The sequence below is a fragment of the Haemaphysalis longicornis genome, unplaced genomic scaffold (assembly GCF_048455015.1).
Source record: "Haemaphysalis longicornis isolate Haplotype H1 unplaced genomic scaffold, Haemaphysalis longicornis Haplotype H1 scaffold_12, whole genome shotgun sequence".
NCBI classification, from domain to species: Eukaryota; Metazoa; Arthropoda; class Arachnida; order Ixodida; family Ixodidae; genus Haemaphysalis; species Haemaphysalis longicornis.
In genome coordinates this window covers 47,628,546-47,642,926 of record NW_027526225.1, presented here as the reverse complement: position 1 = coordinate 47,642,926, position 14,381 = coordinate 47,628,546, and the positions used below count along the sequence as shown (strand labels likewise).

At 47.3% G+C, this 14,381-nt stretch overlaps 1 protein-coding gene across 1 annotated transcript in view; it reads right to left on the bottom strand.

Moving 5' to 3' along the window:
• The window catches only part of LOC144162607 (actin-binding protein IPP-like), a 53,654-nt gene extending 41,770 nt beyond the window's left edge, over nt 1–11,884 (bottom strand). The window contains exons 1-2 of the mRNA XM_077693217.1: nt 11,740–11,884; nt 3,736–4,121 (exon numbers count right to left, since the gene is read on the bottom strand). Coding sequence (XP_077549343.1) covers nt 3,736–4,114 — 379 coding nt within the window. The 5' untranslated portion in view covers nt 4,115–4,121; nt 11,740–11,884. The remainder of the gene's footprint in view (nt 1–3,735; nt 4,122–11,739) is intronic.
• Nucleotides 11,885–14,381: the final 2,497 nt, after the last annotated feature.

Genomic DNA, 14,381 nt, shown 5'->3' with positions numbered 1-14,381 from the left:
TTCTTGCGGGAGGAGATTGCTGGGACAACAGACTTTACCCCAAAATACATTCCTAGTAGTCGATGGCACGTGTTGCAGGGTCCCTTTAAGTCGCGTTTGCAAATATGAGCGTAAGTGACCTTGCATCTTTGTAGTGCCATGTAGTGACTAAGTTCGTGGGAGAGTAGCAGGTGCAAATCACGCAGTTTCTCACTGAAATAAATATTTTAGGGGGTGAGTTCACCACCACTAATGTCTAGAATTTTGGTTTCGTTTCTGCTACATCCACACGAGCCTCAACTTGGAACATGCATCTAACGAAAACCTACATTTAACCAAAAATTACGGATTTTTGTCAAATTCATTATATCCAGGTTTAACTGTACCTGGTAGTGTTCAAGTACCAACTTTTTGGAGGAAGAACTCTGCAGACCCAGAGAAAAGTGATACCTCAAAAAATGCTTTTTTTGGGCAATTTTTCAAGACCCGCACGTCGTCTTAACAGTGAGCCAGCCTATTTAAAGGGGCCACCAAGATAAAATACAAGTTTGGTTCTTTAAAAAGACTGCCCTGTCCTCTATAACAAATGATGACGATTCTATCGCAACCTCCAAACAACCATTGTGGGTATTAACCCTTTCAGGGTCACAGACGTACATATACGTTCTCCGCAAACACCTTCAGAATGGTCAATAACGTACATGTACGTCATCACTTGTATGTTTAAAAAGCGCGCCTTTTTCGCCAACTTCTCTTGCTTGGCAGGTGCTGCCACACTGCGCAAATACGTCAAATTATTTTCTTGCGCCGAGGGCTCTTATTTTTATTTTTTTACTATTTACTTCAGCGGTGCGCCGTCTATCGGTCGCGCATCCGGCTGCGTGCCATCGTGCAGCGGCTGGTTTTGGTATCATCCTCCGGGCGCTTCCCGCTTTTTGCGCCTGCTTTTTGCACCCGCGAAACTGATGTCTACCTGATTTCGATTCACTCAAAAGGTGCCGGCTTGTTAGCCTCTCGTTTTTATTTAGAATTTTTCTAGTGTTGCTCATGAATAAACCACACGTACGTAACAACACAAACGATTTTTTTGTCCCTTTATGGTAACTCAAATTAAAATAATTTTTTCTCGAAATAGATTCATCCGAAGAATTTAAATCAGCAACAACAAAAATCGACCCTGGGGGGTCGCATCTGGCGAAAAAATTCGACCCTCAAAGGGTTTTAAGCAAAGCAGGGGAAGAAGTGGCGATTCCCCAGCAGCTTTCCAGAGATTTCTCTGCAGTGTCAGAAACTCCGGTTCGTGCGATTTGCAACCACCGACCAGCGCCATTGCCAAGAAACGTATAACTGTACAATCGTAGTAGGGGCCTTTAGTTAACAGACCGAGAATTACGCTTTTATTGCCAGTCCACAACAATACATCGCTCCTGCCCATATTACGCCACCGCAGCGAGAGATTTGAGCTTTTTCAATACAGTTGAACCTCGATATAACGAACCTCGATTTAACGAAATTCGCGATATAACGAATTTTTTCAAGTTTTCTATCCAAATTTCGCTAGATCCATGTATTTTTATCTCGATTTTACGAAGTAATTTCGTGCGGCGCTTTCGATTTAACGAAGTCATGGCGAGAAAGGAAGAACGAAATTCCGGTCGAGGCACGTTTTATTTTGCCTCTCAGAGGCTACATTGAAAACATTCAGCACTCACATTAACTCTTAAAAGGCTAAAATGAAAGGAAAGCGGGGAATTATGCGGTTGACAACAATTAAAAGCGATGAAAGAAGCTGCTCAAAAACCGCTAGCGGTCATGGACGGTTTAATAGTGCGGCCACCATTTTGACGTCTCCATCGTTGCCTACGCCAGCGCCCTCTATGCTTAGACGCATCCTTGCTCACGGTGCTGCTGCTCTAGGTTGTGCTCGCTAATAACCACATTAATATTTTGTTCGTCCATCATTAGATGAGTCTTATAAGCAGCATGACCACTCCGAGGGAAAGAAAAATGTTCCGAACAAGAGCCTGAGGAAGTGCCAGTGAAACCGAAAGCCATTGAAGTGATGGATGCCATGGACATTCTGCGGAGGCACGCAGGCACACGCGAATTTTGAAGAGCAAGCCTTGTTAGCACTGTCAGCATACGAGCGTCACGTAAAGCCCACCCTGGTCAAGAAACGCCAAGCACTGCTTACGGACTTATTTCACTACGGCTTGAATATCGAGTGCTGGTGGCAATAAATTGCTCTCCGAACGTGGTCAAAACGTGTTCATTAGACAGCTGCGATGCGGAGAAATCTGTTTCTTTAGGGCTCAGCGGGCATAAAAGTAATTGCTTAAACGAATTTGGCCAGAAGATATTTAATGTAAGCTTTCCGCTTCAGCGGGAGCACGTAAGCGCTGCTCCACACAGTGAAGCGGTCCGTGTGTACTCCGCTCAACTCTCAATCATGGCTTTATCTCGAGTGTCGTGGTTGCATCACGCGCCCATACTGCAGAGTCTTTGTGCATGAAAAAAGTCTCGAAAGCTTTATAGCCCCCTTCCGCTGTTGGCCCGCCGCACCCCTCAACGCCGCGCCTAAGCCTACCACTGAACGGACGAAAAGAGGCGTAAATTCGAACAAGCACCTCGCCGGGGTGAAGTTCACGGGGCATGGACGCGGGTTGAATTAACTAACAGCGGCGTTTAATAGTGACCGAAATGAAAAAAAGGTAAAGTGGAAACCTAGCCTGCTATCATATTTAATTGGCGTTGCGGAAAAAGCACCGGTTTTACGACGATACCAACTACTGTCGGCTATCCGAATTCCATTGCCTAAGTGTTGAAGCTCTTAATTCACATAATTTTCGCGCCCAGTTTTAGTACAAATTTCGGTTTAAGTGGAGAGGTAACTACATAGCAGTTGTTTCTGAGCGATGGGCAAGGTTTTGAAACCTCAATAACTGGTTAAATTAACTGTAAAATCGAAACCTCAATTTTACGAAATTCTCGATTTAACGAAATTTTCGCCCGTAAGTACGACTTCGTTATATCGAGGTTTAACTGTACTTCTTGTGTTTCCTTTTTTAAGTTAAAAAAAAAAACGTCTTTCGTGGATGGAATGAAGCTGAGTGATTTACCAAAGGCTGGTTCTTTCAAACTGACCGAGGTTGTATTTTGTCTTCATGGCCCCTTCCAGAGGGCCATGCACTTATGAAAAAAGAAAATACCAGAGACTTCAGGATCTTCGAGGGTCTATAAAACTTCCATGACTTTTGATGCCCTGAAAACAAGTTTTCAAGAGTTTTCAACTCACCATCAGGTTGAACGCGCTGACGCTACACAGGCGATGAGGAGTGTAGTAGTCGGGGGCTCCAAATTAATTTTAACCACCTGGGCATCTCACAAAAATGCACTGTTGGGCTAGTCGGTGCATATCGAATCAAGAATCAAGATCATCTGCCTCGTCGTTCTTCCTTTCTCTGTCATAGTTTTTAGCGCTCGTTTTCTTGATGGGGATCTTAACAGCTCCGCAATCACGACACACGGGCGTTTTGACTTTTCACCTCCATCAGAAAAGCGGCCACCACAGCCGGGAATCAAACCCACATCCTCGTGCTCAGCAGCACAACGCCTTAGCCCCTGAGCCACTGTGATGGATAATTCAAGGGTTTCAAGGTTTTTTTTTTTTTTTTTCGAGAACCGGCAAGGATCATTCCTCCTCCTGCACTTTGTGTCTCCTTGGCGCTGCTCAACACGTCGCGAAGGGCGGCTCACCCGTGTATATGAAGCCGAGGAGGCGCTCGAAGACCTCTGGTGTCATGTCGTGGATGTCCACCTCGTCGCGGCTGGCCTCGGCAAGGCCCGAGTGGAACATGGCAGCAAAGTAGGGGCAGCTGGCGGCCAGCACGACGCGGTGCACGGGGAAGCGCTTGTCCCCGACGGCCAGGGCCACGTCGCACAGGGCGCCGAGCTCGCGCATCTCATTCAGGCTGCCTAGCACCCGTGAGCCATACTCACGGCTCCGAAAGAGCCGGTGCTGTCCACCCGTCGACGATGGGCCGCTGCTTCCCCCGCTGTCGCGGTGGTGCCGGCTGCCGCGGCCGCGGGGCCGCCCCGACAGGTTCATGGGCTGCGATGATGGGAGAAGAGCCATGGGCCGCCTGCGGGATGCGTCCAGTGGCATGCATTAGACTCACATTATATTTGCAAATGAGACACAACTTTGGGTGAGGTACCAGCCTCAGTCCAGAGGCGTTTCGGCAGGGAGTCTTCCTCCACCCTGAAGAAGGCAAGTCTTCTAGCCGAAACATTGTCAACACACTGGGGCTGCCACATTGCCCAAAGTTTTGTCACTTGTTTGCCCACCATCTTCCAGGTTTCATCATTATCTGGATTGCATACACATACAGATATATATATATATATAGTCACGGGGTAGTGGAGGGCAATACCACTCAGCGCCATTACACAGGACCAGCGACAACGAAGGGCTGGCGTACCCTGCGCTGGCCATCTGGTCGCCTTCTTGTAAATAGTGTAAATAGATTCTTCGCCTTCTTCATGGTTCGTCTCATATGCTCTGCCGCCATGTTACATTTGATGGAGGTGTGGGTATCGGCCACCTGGCGTTGACAAATACATCCCCTTAGAATATATACATATTACTGGTCACGAGAATTGCAGACGCATGGTAATTCCGACACTCTAAAGATCAATATATACTAGGATTGTCGCGCTGTCATAAGGATGCACATCACCACCAAATGGCTCGTTTGGGCTCACAGCACGACAAAGGTCTCTCCCATAGATTTTTATTAGCTTCTTTTCTTATTTACTTTGAAGTTCCTAGAAATGTCTCAGTAATGTGATTAGGAATTACAGTCCAACCAGGTTCCTGCCGCCTGCCAAACCAAATTGAAAGCGCGCGCAACTAAGAGTATGACCTTGCTGCCATGTCAGGCTGGCTGTACACAGCATTGTACCAGTGTACAACAGTGCTTGGCAATTAAAACGCGAAGCCCTCCTCCTTCAGTGTGAAAATCACCTTTGAGGCCCCAGAGGCCAACCAGATCCAATTCCTGGATCTGAAACTGGAATTCCAGGACAGACACGTTTGCTGGAAGTACAACCCAAGGACCAGAAGAGCGCTTCTCAACTACCAATCGGCACACTCCAAGACAGCAGAGAATGGCATCACCAATTCGCTGCGCATTGCTGAACAGCGCTGAACAAAAGCTGCTCGCACAACACAGCGGAAAGTGTTTCGGAGCAGGTAAAAAGACTGGATGAAGCCGGGTATCCTATGTCATTTGTGCGGGCACGGAAGATCCTGAAGCACTATAAACAAGAAAAGGAACGGTCACAAAGGACGGGCGATAATGAACCACGCAGGGAGATGGCAGTCATACCGTCCATTCATGGCCTGTTGCACAGACTAAAGAAGGTTGGAACCCGGTACGGAACCAAGGTGGTTTTCTCAGCAAAGAACAGGCTCAGCAGCATGTGTCCAGCTGTGCAAAAGTGGTTGCAAGGAGGAAAACGATCACCTGCGGTCAGAATGCACGGTGGAACACGTGGAGAGGTTCGTCAATTGCGCATGCGGATGGATGTATACTGGACAGACCGGGAGGGGTTTTAAGAAAAGGCTGAGCAACACCAGTACAATCTGAAAGGAGTCGCCATCAACTCGCACTAAGCGGCGCACTGCAAGGATTGCTGGGACTGCGCATGTAGCCCACTACTTGACCAGACAACCGTACTGTTTAGAAACAAAGATGCCTTGTCGCCACAAGTGTGTAAGCCGTCCGTCCATCACCCTTCCCGAGAACGTTGTGCTGTGCTGAGACAGCTGTGCTGAGCATGACATTCTGAACTTTATTTTTGAATTGAGTGTACGACGCAGTGAGTACGCGCAGGCGCGAAGATTTGGCTGTTCTTATAAATTACATATTTCTCGAAGAAAAATCAGTTAGTCTGCACTGCGTGTCCTGTATTGTACCGTATTTTCTCGCATACAACCCGCACCAAAAATTGAAAAAATTCGTTCGAAAAGTGGGGGTGCGGGTTATCTGCGAATATTCTGGGAGCAGAGGTCGGCTTCACGGCAATGCACGGCCTGCCATGCAGTCCACATCCCCATCGTCATCGTCTGGTGCAAAGCCAATAAGAAGACAACACAGGCCATAGACAGATCCCCTCCATAGCGTGTTTATTCGGACTTTTCGCATGCTTTGTTTGGTCAACAGCGTCTGTTGCTGTGATTTGCGTGCGCTTTGTTGCAAAGTTGTTAGGCCCCCAAGTCAGGTGTGGCCAGTTTGCACCGTTGGTCAGCCTTGTCTGGTGAGGTACCATGAGTGGGTCTCGGCGGCAATCTTTCACCGTGAAGGAGAAACTGAAGATCATAGCTGCTGCGGAGGAAATCGGCAACAGAGCTGCTGCGAGAAAGCACGACGTCGACGAGTCCTGCATTCGCGACTGGCGGAAGAAAAAGGCCTCTATCGAAAGTGCACACAAGGAGAAGCGAGCATTTCACGGCCCGAAAGACTGGCGCGTACCCCCTTCTTGAGACGCAGCTTGTCAAATTCATTGAGGAGCGCAGGAGTCGTGGCCACGCTGTGTCAACGGAGATGGCGCAGATGGAAGCTCTGAGGTTGGCCCTGGAGATGAACATCCCCCGCGAGTTTCGTGCGAGCCGTGGATGGCTTCAGCGATTCATGGCCAGGCACGGATTTTCGATACGGCGGCGAACGACCATGTGCCAGCGGCTTCCCAACGCCTACGAGGAGAAGCTGTTGAAGTATCAGTGTTACGTCATCGGGCTCAGGAAGGAGCACAACTACTTGCTGTCCCAGGTGGGAAATGCTGATCAAACGCCCGTGTACTTCAAGATGCCCATAGACACCACTCTGCAGAAAAAGGGCTCGAAATCTGTAAGCGTGCTGACGGGTGGAAACACCAAGCTACGCTGTACAGTAATGTTGTGCGCTTTGGCGGACGGCACCAAACTGCGCCCGTATGCAATCTTAAAACGCTACCCAGTACTCCACTGCCACCAGAGATTGTTGTACGGGCGGAAGACAATGCGTGGGTGAACAGTGACCTCGTCGGTGAGTGGCTTCGCACGATCTGGGAAAAAAGGCCAGGCGCCATGTTGGCACGGCGGTCCATGCTGGTGCTGGACTCGTTCCGAGGCCACTGCACTGACGCAGTGAAAGCGCGCCTCGCTGACAACCGCACAGACCTCGTGATCATACCCGGTGGCATGACTTCCATACTCCAGCCACTGGACGTGTGCCTAAATAAGCCGTTCAAGGCCCACGTGATGCGGCTGTGGAAGAAAGAGTCCAAAGCCGACGTAAAAGAAATAATAACTCTATTTACACTACATCTCTAAGAATGCCCATCGTTTCTTTCCAATCAACCTCGTCTTCCTCCTCTTTTCACCGAACGCTGCACGATCAGACGTCGTCCTCTTCATTAAGGTAATTGCCCTACGTCCACCGCAAAAATATAACAGCGGCTGTATGCGGAGTGGATGGCCGATGGCCTTTACGCCCTCACACCGACGGGACGCGTGCGGAGGCCAGACATTGCGCTGCTGTGCCAGTGGATCGTGGATGCGTGGGGGGGGGGGGGCGATTCCGGCCGACATGGTGCGCAAAAGTTTCAAGAAGTGCGCCAGCCATCAGCAATTGCTTAGATGGCACCGAAGATGATTGCGTCTTTGAGAGCGGCGACGAAGCCTCGGATGGCAGCAGCGACAGTGGCGAGTCTGGCGATGATTGAATCGGCGCTGACAACGTTGCGGAGATCGTTTCGAAATAAAGTTCTCCTGTAAACAAGATTGTGACTGCAATTGTGACTTCCTAAACGAGTTTTTTTCAGGTAAGCATGCGGGTTATACGCGAGGATTTTTTTTCTTTTTTCGGGGAGTTCAAAGTTAGGGGTGCGGGTTATATGCGAGGGCGGGTTATATGCGAGAAAATACGGTATGTACCTCTTTCCGTGTCCTCGCATTACCACGCAGTTATATTATGGATCAATACCAACTCGCCCAATTCACTGTACTCATAAGGTTCTACATACTCCTTCTCATCTCACGTACGGTTAAAAGTGTGTTGCCACATGGCCCACTGCCATGGTTGCCAGCCTTCCTCTTGGCAGGCCACATCTGACAGACCTAAAAATTCTAATTTAAAAAGTTCTAGGGCACCACCAGCATAACAGTTTTGGTTGAAAGTGTTGCCCTTTCACCTAGGATAAAACCACACCCTTGTGCAGGGTTAAAAACGAATAAAAAGACAACTTAGAGTCTCCACATTGAGAACTACAAGTGTACACACAGATGTCATAAACTGGAACTTATTATCTTGCGAAACATGCTTTTCCCCCGCATAACAGGAAACAAAGAACATTTTCCACTGCTGCGTGTCAGCATACAGAGATGCTGGCAATACATCACTAACAATTACCATGCAGTCTATGGGAAATGTCATTCTAGACAGCATGCTGTGACAAAATGGAGTAGTTCTTCCTTTATGGTCAATACCACAGTGTATGCTTGCCAAACCAAATCACCCCCAAAACCGTATTTCCTCCAAGAATGACACTACGTACACCACCTCGCGTAGCGCTGCAGGAAGTGCCTATAGACCCTTTTCAGAACAGTTGGCAACATAGTACATACGCGAGCTTTCATGATGACAACACTGAGGTCATTCGCAAACGTCGGCCATGATAAAGGAAACGCGGCTCCATCATAGCGCGGCTGCGCGGCGCTCTCTTAGAGCCACTCGTAGTCACCTCGGCGTTTAATCTGATTGGGTAGGTTTCTGGGCTTTTGCTTGCTGTTTTGATTTTGCCACCACATGCGGTTACGAGTTCTGCAAGAGTCATGCCGACTCACTGCTGCGTCCGCCTTTGCAAACGGCACGGATGCGCTCGTCGCTCAAACGCGGTATACCAGAGAGGTTGGTGTCACACCCGGTGATATATGAAAGACTAATCCCCACGATGCAGACGCCATATCATCCAGTACCCCAGTACTGCGAGTCCGTGAAGTCAGAGCTTAGGCGATGCGTGAGCGCGCTGAGCCGAGAAGCTGGCACAATCGCTCTGTTTCCTTCATCATGGCCACGCGCAATGTTGCTCGACTGGCCTTCCGCTTGTCCGCTATGCCTGATAGTATTTTGCGAAGGGTCTATATGCACAACTGCACATACTTTTCAGCGTAGGTTGCAAGGATAAAACCATTCACCTTCATTATGCTTAGGTACCCTTCTAAGCTGTATACACAGGCTCCGGGTTCAAATCCAAGCTTTTCAGGGCTTTTTTGTTTCCTCAATGGCCGACTTCTAGAGCAATCACTCCGTTCTTTATATTTTTTAGACATTTTTCAAAGCTTTGGTAAGGCCGTACGCTTAATTTGACACAGGGGACACACAGCACTACTCTACACTTTGGGAACTGCTGTGTTTTGAAGGCAACTGTTCAATTTATAATATTGATTGATTGTATAGGGTTTAACATGTTGACACAACGCAGGCGATGAGGTGCACCATTGTGAAGAGCTCCGGATTAATTCTGACCCCCAGGGAATCTTCAATGTGTGCCGACATCTCATTACACGGGCGTTTTTGCTTTTCACCTCCATCAGAAAAGCGGCCGCCGTGGCCGGGAATTGAACCCGCGTCCTCGTGCAATTTATAATATTACAATCAGTATTTCTGCAGGCTGATTTGGAGAGGTAGTTTTTAAGTTGCTGTCAGCACAACATGCATAAAAACATTCCCTGTGCATACAGCAATTTAGGCAGGAGTACACATCGTCGTGCATATCCTGTGAGCCTTTCTTCAAGCATAATACCCATGCCGCACGTACACGAAAAATGACATTCAGTGTTTAAGGCCTTAAGATACCGAAAGACATTGGGCGGGCCATGCTACACACGAAAACGCAAAGGCATTAAATGTGTCAGGCATGACAGTGATCATGACCAAAAGGAGAAATTCATGCATATTTTAGAAGTCCTTAACGTTCAGAAACGTCTTACAAGGGTTAAAAATGATTTTTGTGAAAGAAAACGTTATGAGAAATGGTGTTTCCTGAAAAATGGTGCGAGCCGTTTCTAAACGTGGCTTCAGCAGCTGCCGCCGCCTGCCAGCGGTAGCCAAATCCGACAAATTTAACACGACGAGTAACACGATGTTTTGCCTTTTGCCGCTGTTTTAGTGAACTTCGTCTTCTTCAAAACTTCACCACCAAGAGTGCGTAAAATCGTCTTATTTCGAAGTTCAGTCACGTTTCCGAGCCAACACTCTGGTGCAGATAGTTTCGTCGGTTTCATTTGGTGCTCATCGCGTTGGAGAGTAGGCAGATTTAAGGCGTTCGTGAAGGTGAATGAGTTGCGCGTAACTCCTTCAACCAAAAATGACAGAGCGAATGGCATTAGATGTTTGCATGAAGCAACAAATTAATGACATTTAAACTTAAGGCATTAAGCACTTAATGTCATTTTTTGTGTACTTGTGGCAGCGGTATTAGTCTCCCTGAACATTACTATTACTCTCTCCGATTTTAAGAACCAATTTTCATGTCATTGTTACAACACTACGCCTTCCAACCTAACGCATAGATGCTGGCAAGAAACTGCACCCTTTCTATCTAAACCTCGAGTTCATGCACTGTATCAGCAGGCCTACATACAAACTGTGCTAGACCGAAGGTATCGCCATCAATAATATTAATATAAAATGTTTCTAACCAGAGCTTTATACTGGGCGGTACGAGTTAATATTCGACAAGCATAATATGGCGTCTGAAAGTTTACTAAAAGCAACGCAGCGTGCCGAGTGTTAACTTGACCGCGCAAAAAAAAAAAAAAAAAAAAAAAAAAAAACAAAAAAAAAAAAAGCGCCTCTACGAACGGCAGTCGAACTAGCGGCCGCCCTATCAACAAACCGACGTATGCAATGTGTGCGGTTGGAATTTCTGCAATGGTTAGCGTCCTGTTAGGGCGAACTGCAGTGCGTTTGCAGCTGTGTCAGGACAGAGCGCTGGGCACTACGTTGAAACAATTTCTTTCGGCCCCGACCGCCTACGGTGGTACTGGTGTTACCTGCGAGGCGCCGAAAACAGTGCTGTGGCTAAGGCGTTGCGCTGCTGAGCACGAGGTCGCGGGTTCGATTCCCGGCCGCGGCGGCCGCTTTTCTGATGGAGGCGAAAAGCAAAAACGCCCGTGTGTACGAGATTTCGGCGCACGATAAAGATCCCCAGGTGGTCAAAATTAATCCGGAGCCCTCCACTACGGCGCGCCTCATCGCCTGCGTTGCGTCGGCGCGTTAAACCCCAGAATCAATCAATCAAAACAGTGCTGTTGACATCTGTTGACATGCGGCAATAACAGTATCGACGAAAAATTCGTTCGTTCCTTGCGGTCATGCGCGCAGCCATTAACGTCACAAGTGACCACAGCGAAACATGGACGTTGTACTGACAATGTAGTGGTAGTCGTAGTAGTGGTAGCCGCCGATACCAAAGTGGGTCGCATCCTTCCCCGCAGTGGCGAGCGGCTAAATTATGGCTACTTGTTAACTACTACATTATAGAATGCTAACAGTGACAGATGACAGCCGGTGACAACGCTTCTACCGCTTCTACTAGCCAAACTTTGCATCGAGACAACAGCTGACCGCGTGATAAACACAGCGCGGACACAGAGCGGACCTCGTCCATTGCGACGGACCAGGTCAATGGCTGAAAAATTACAGATATACTTGCCGAAAGGCTTTCAAGTGCCTTTAAGTTGTTGGAAACGTTCGCTCTCCGCAGGCGCACTCATGCGACGGAGTATATTCTTGCATAAAAGCACGTCCACTGTTGTTGTAGCCTTCCTACCAAACACGACCTAATGGCGACCCGATGCTCTGATTGGCTGATTGAAAACCTTTGTTTACAAATTTTTTGTAAGCATAAAACAATGTTCTCGTAAACATTTAACAACAAAAAAGGCAAATTTTACAGTATTTTACGATGAAGGAGAATTTTACCGAAGTTGAGTATAAGAGTTATGAAGCTGAAGAGACTAAGCCGCAAGTGAAACCGCGCAATATTTGAAATTTGCAACTCCCTAAACTGCGAGACGTTTGACGGCCCAGTTGCAGATACTCCCGTGGTTGGGACTAAAGTTAATTCGGGCCTTTGTACGGACATGTCTATTCGTTGATCCAGCACAAGACGAAGGGGAATCGAGGGTGTGCGAGCCGTGGACATAAATGCATGATTGTTGGTCCGACCAGCAAGACCATGAATATATTTAGTGCTCTAGACTAGCGAGTTGAGATTTGCGAAAAAAAAAAAAAGGGGGAGGGGGGGCTGAGGAGTGATAGTATGTTTCTCGCGCTATCACATTTAATTTGAGTGCAGTTGAACCTCGTTATAACGAACACTGATATAGCGAATTGTCGGCTATAGCGAACTAAATACAAACTGTGGTTGGTCATGCTTTATTTCAGTGACACTTATTCTTTTATAACGAAACCAAAATCGTGATACCTGCGCGCAATATAGGATATAACGAAGAGAGAGAGAGAGAGAGAGAAAACACATTATTGGCTGAGGAAGCGGGCACGGAGAATTGAAGTCCTTATGTTGGCGGCAGGTAAGGGCTGAAATATTTGACCAGGGGTTGAAAGCTACTCGAAAAAAAAAAACCCATTGTCCAAAACTGCATAAGTATAAAGGCCTTCTTGTTCGAGGACTTCATGTAGCTTAGTGCTGTGAGAAGCCACCAGACGAAGATCACATGCTCAATTAAATAAATAAGGGTGCAGGCCTGTTTTGTCGAGTGAACTTTGTTCTGTTGTAATTTAATTCACATACTAAGGTTCCGTTTCATTGAGGTTGAAATGCAACAAGAAGAAAGGTAAGGGTTACCTTGTTTATAGTTAATTCGAAGCCCCAAAAAAATGCATTCTTGTATTAAGTATTTTTGCACGAGCCAGATTTTTTATTTGTTAGAGCCAATTTTCATGTCTGCTGTAACAACAAATATTGGATATACCGAACAAATTTTCCGTCCCGATACTACTTTGTCATAACGGGGTTCAATTGTACTGCGCATGTTTAGCCTGATAAGCGCTATTCTTGCAGGCCAATGAAGATTAAAAAATGGTCATGGTCATGCACCCCTGGCCTGTTCTCGATCGCTCCCAAATCTACGTAACCAGAAACCGCTCTAAGCCGAATATCAGAGGTCCTTGAACCTGCTCCAGTCGACATGGGATTCACTCTGGGAGCCTCATCATCAGTTTCCCCTCAACGCAGCACTCGCAAACTCCTACCGACATCGCCTCGGCCAAACCGCAGACCGTTATTGTGATAACTGTAGTTTTCCAGAAATTGTTGAACAGATCTGGCGTACAGCCAGGAAAGGAGCCACCTCGCCAAGAAGATCGAGTGCCTCAACAACGGACTTCTATCATTGAAAGCTCTTCTTGGACCATGGTAATCTCCATCATCCCAGCGAAAAGTATTAGATGCAGTGTTTGATTATTTACACGACATCCGCGTCAGAGACAGTGTATAATTATACATCGCCATCCTGTGAGACCAACTGGACTTTTACGTAACGCACGGAACACTCCATTTTACCTTAATTTTTACCTCTTCCTTTTTTTCCCTCTTTCACCCTGCTTCCTTTAGGGCCTTTATTCCCTTCACCCCATCCCCACAGAGTAGCATGTAGGCGAATACATGCCAGCAGACCTCTCTGCTTTCTTCTAAAAGCTCTCTCTCTCTCTTGTACCTGTTATCTGAGTGCTTGCCACCATTTAAAAATTTCCAGTGATAACATTTAAAAGTGCCGCAGGGCGTTTTCACGGGACCTTCTCATGCTGTTTCCCTTTTTTTTTTTTTACCTATAGTGCCTGTACACGTGGAATATTTCCACCATAACAACAGTGACAGCCTCCTGCACTATTTGAAAAAAGATATATTCTCCTTTTACCAGGCCCCTGGTAGGATTCCTGAATGAAATCAGCTGGAAAATCAAAAGCTGGCTTGCGCCTGTTAATTGGGGCTTTGTGGTGGCAGCAATGCAAGCTTTATGACTATGTAAAATGCTGGATCGTTGTTGAGCTGTTGAACAACTTGTTACAGCGTGCGACATGGTGACACTCTCATGAGACAGGCAGTTGAAAGTGAACAAACCAGTACAGGGCAAATAGCAGGACAGGGTGACACCGAGGTAATAGGTGGAAAAGAAAAAAGCACCATCCACCGGACTGCACACTCACGGAACCAGGAAAAACAGGATGAAGTACTTACCAACTGAACCGTGTAAATAGGTTTCTGCACGAGTAATAGCTTGCCAGGGACCATTTAAAGGGGACTGGCAAGTTCCTAGTGTAAAAAAAATGCTG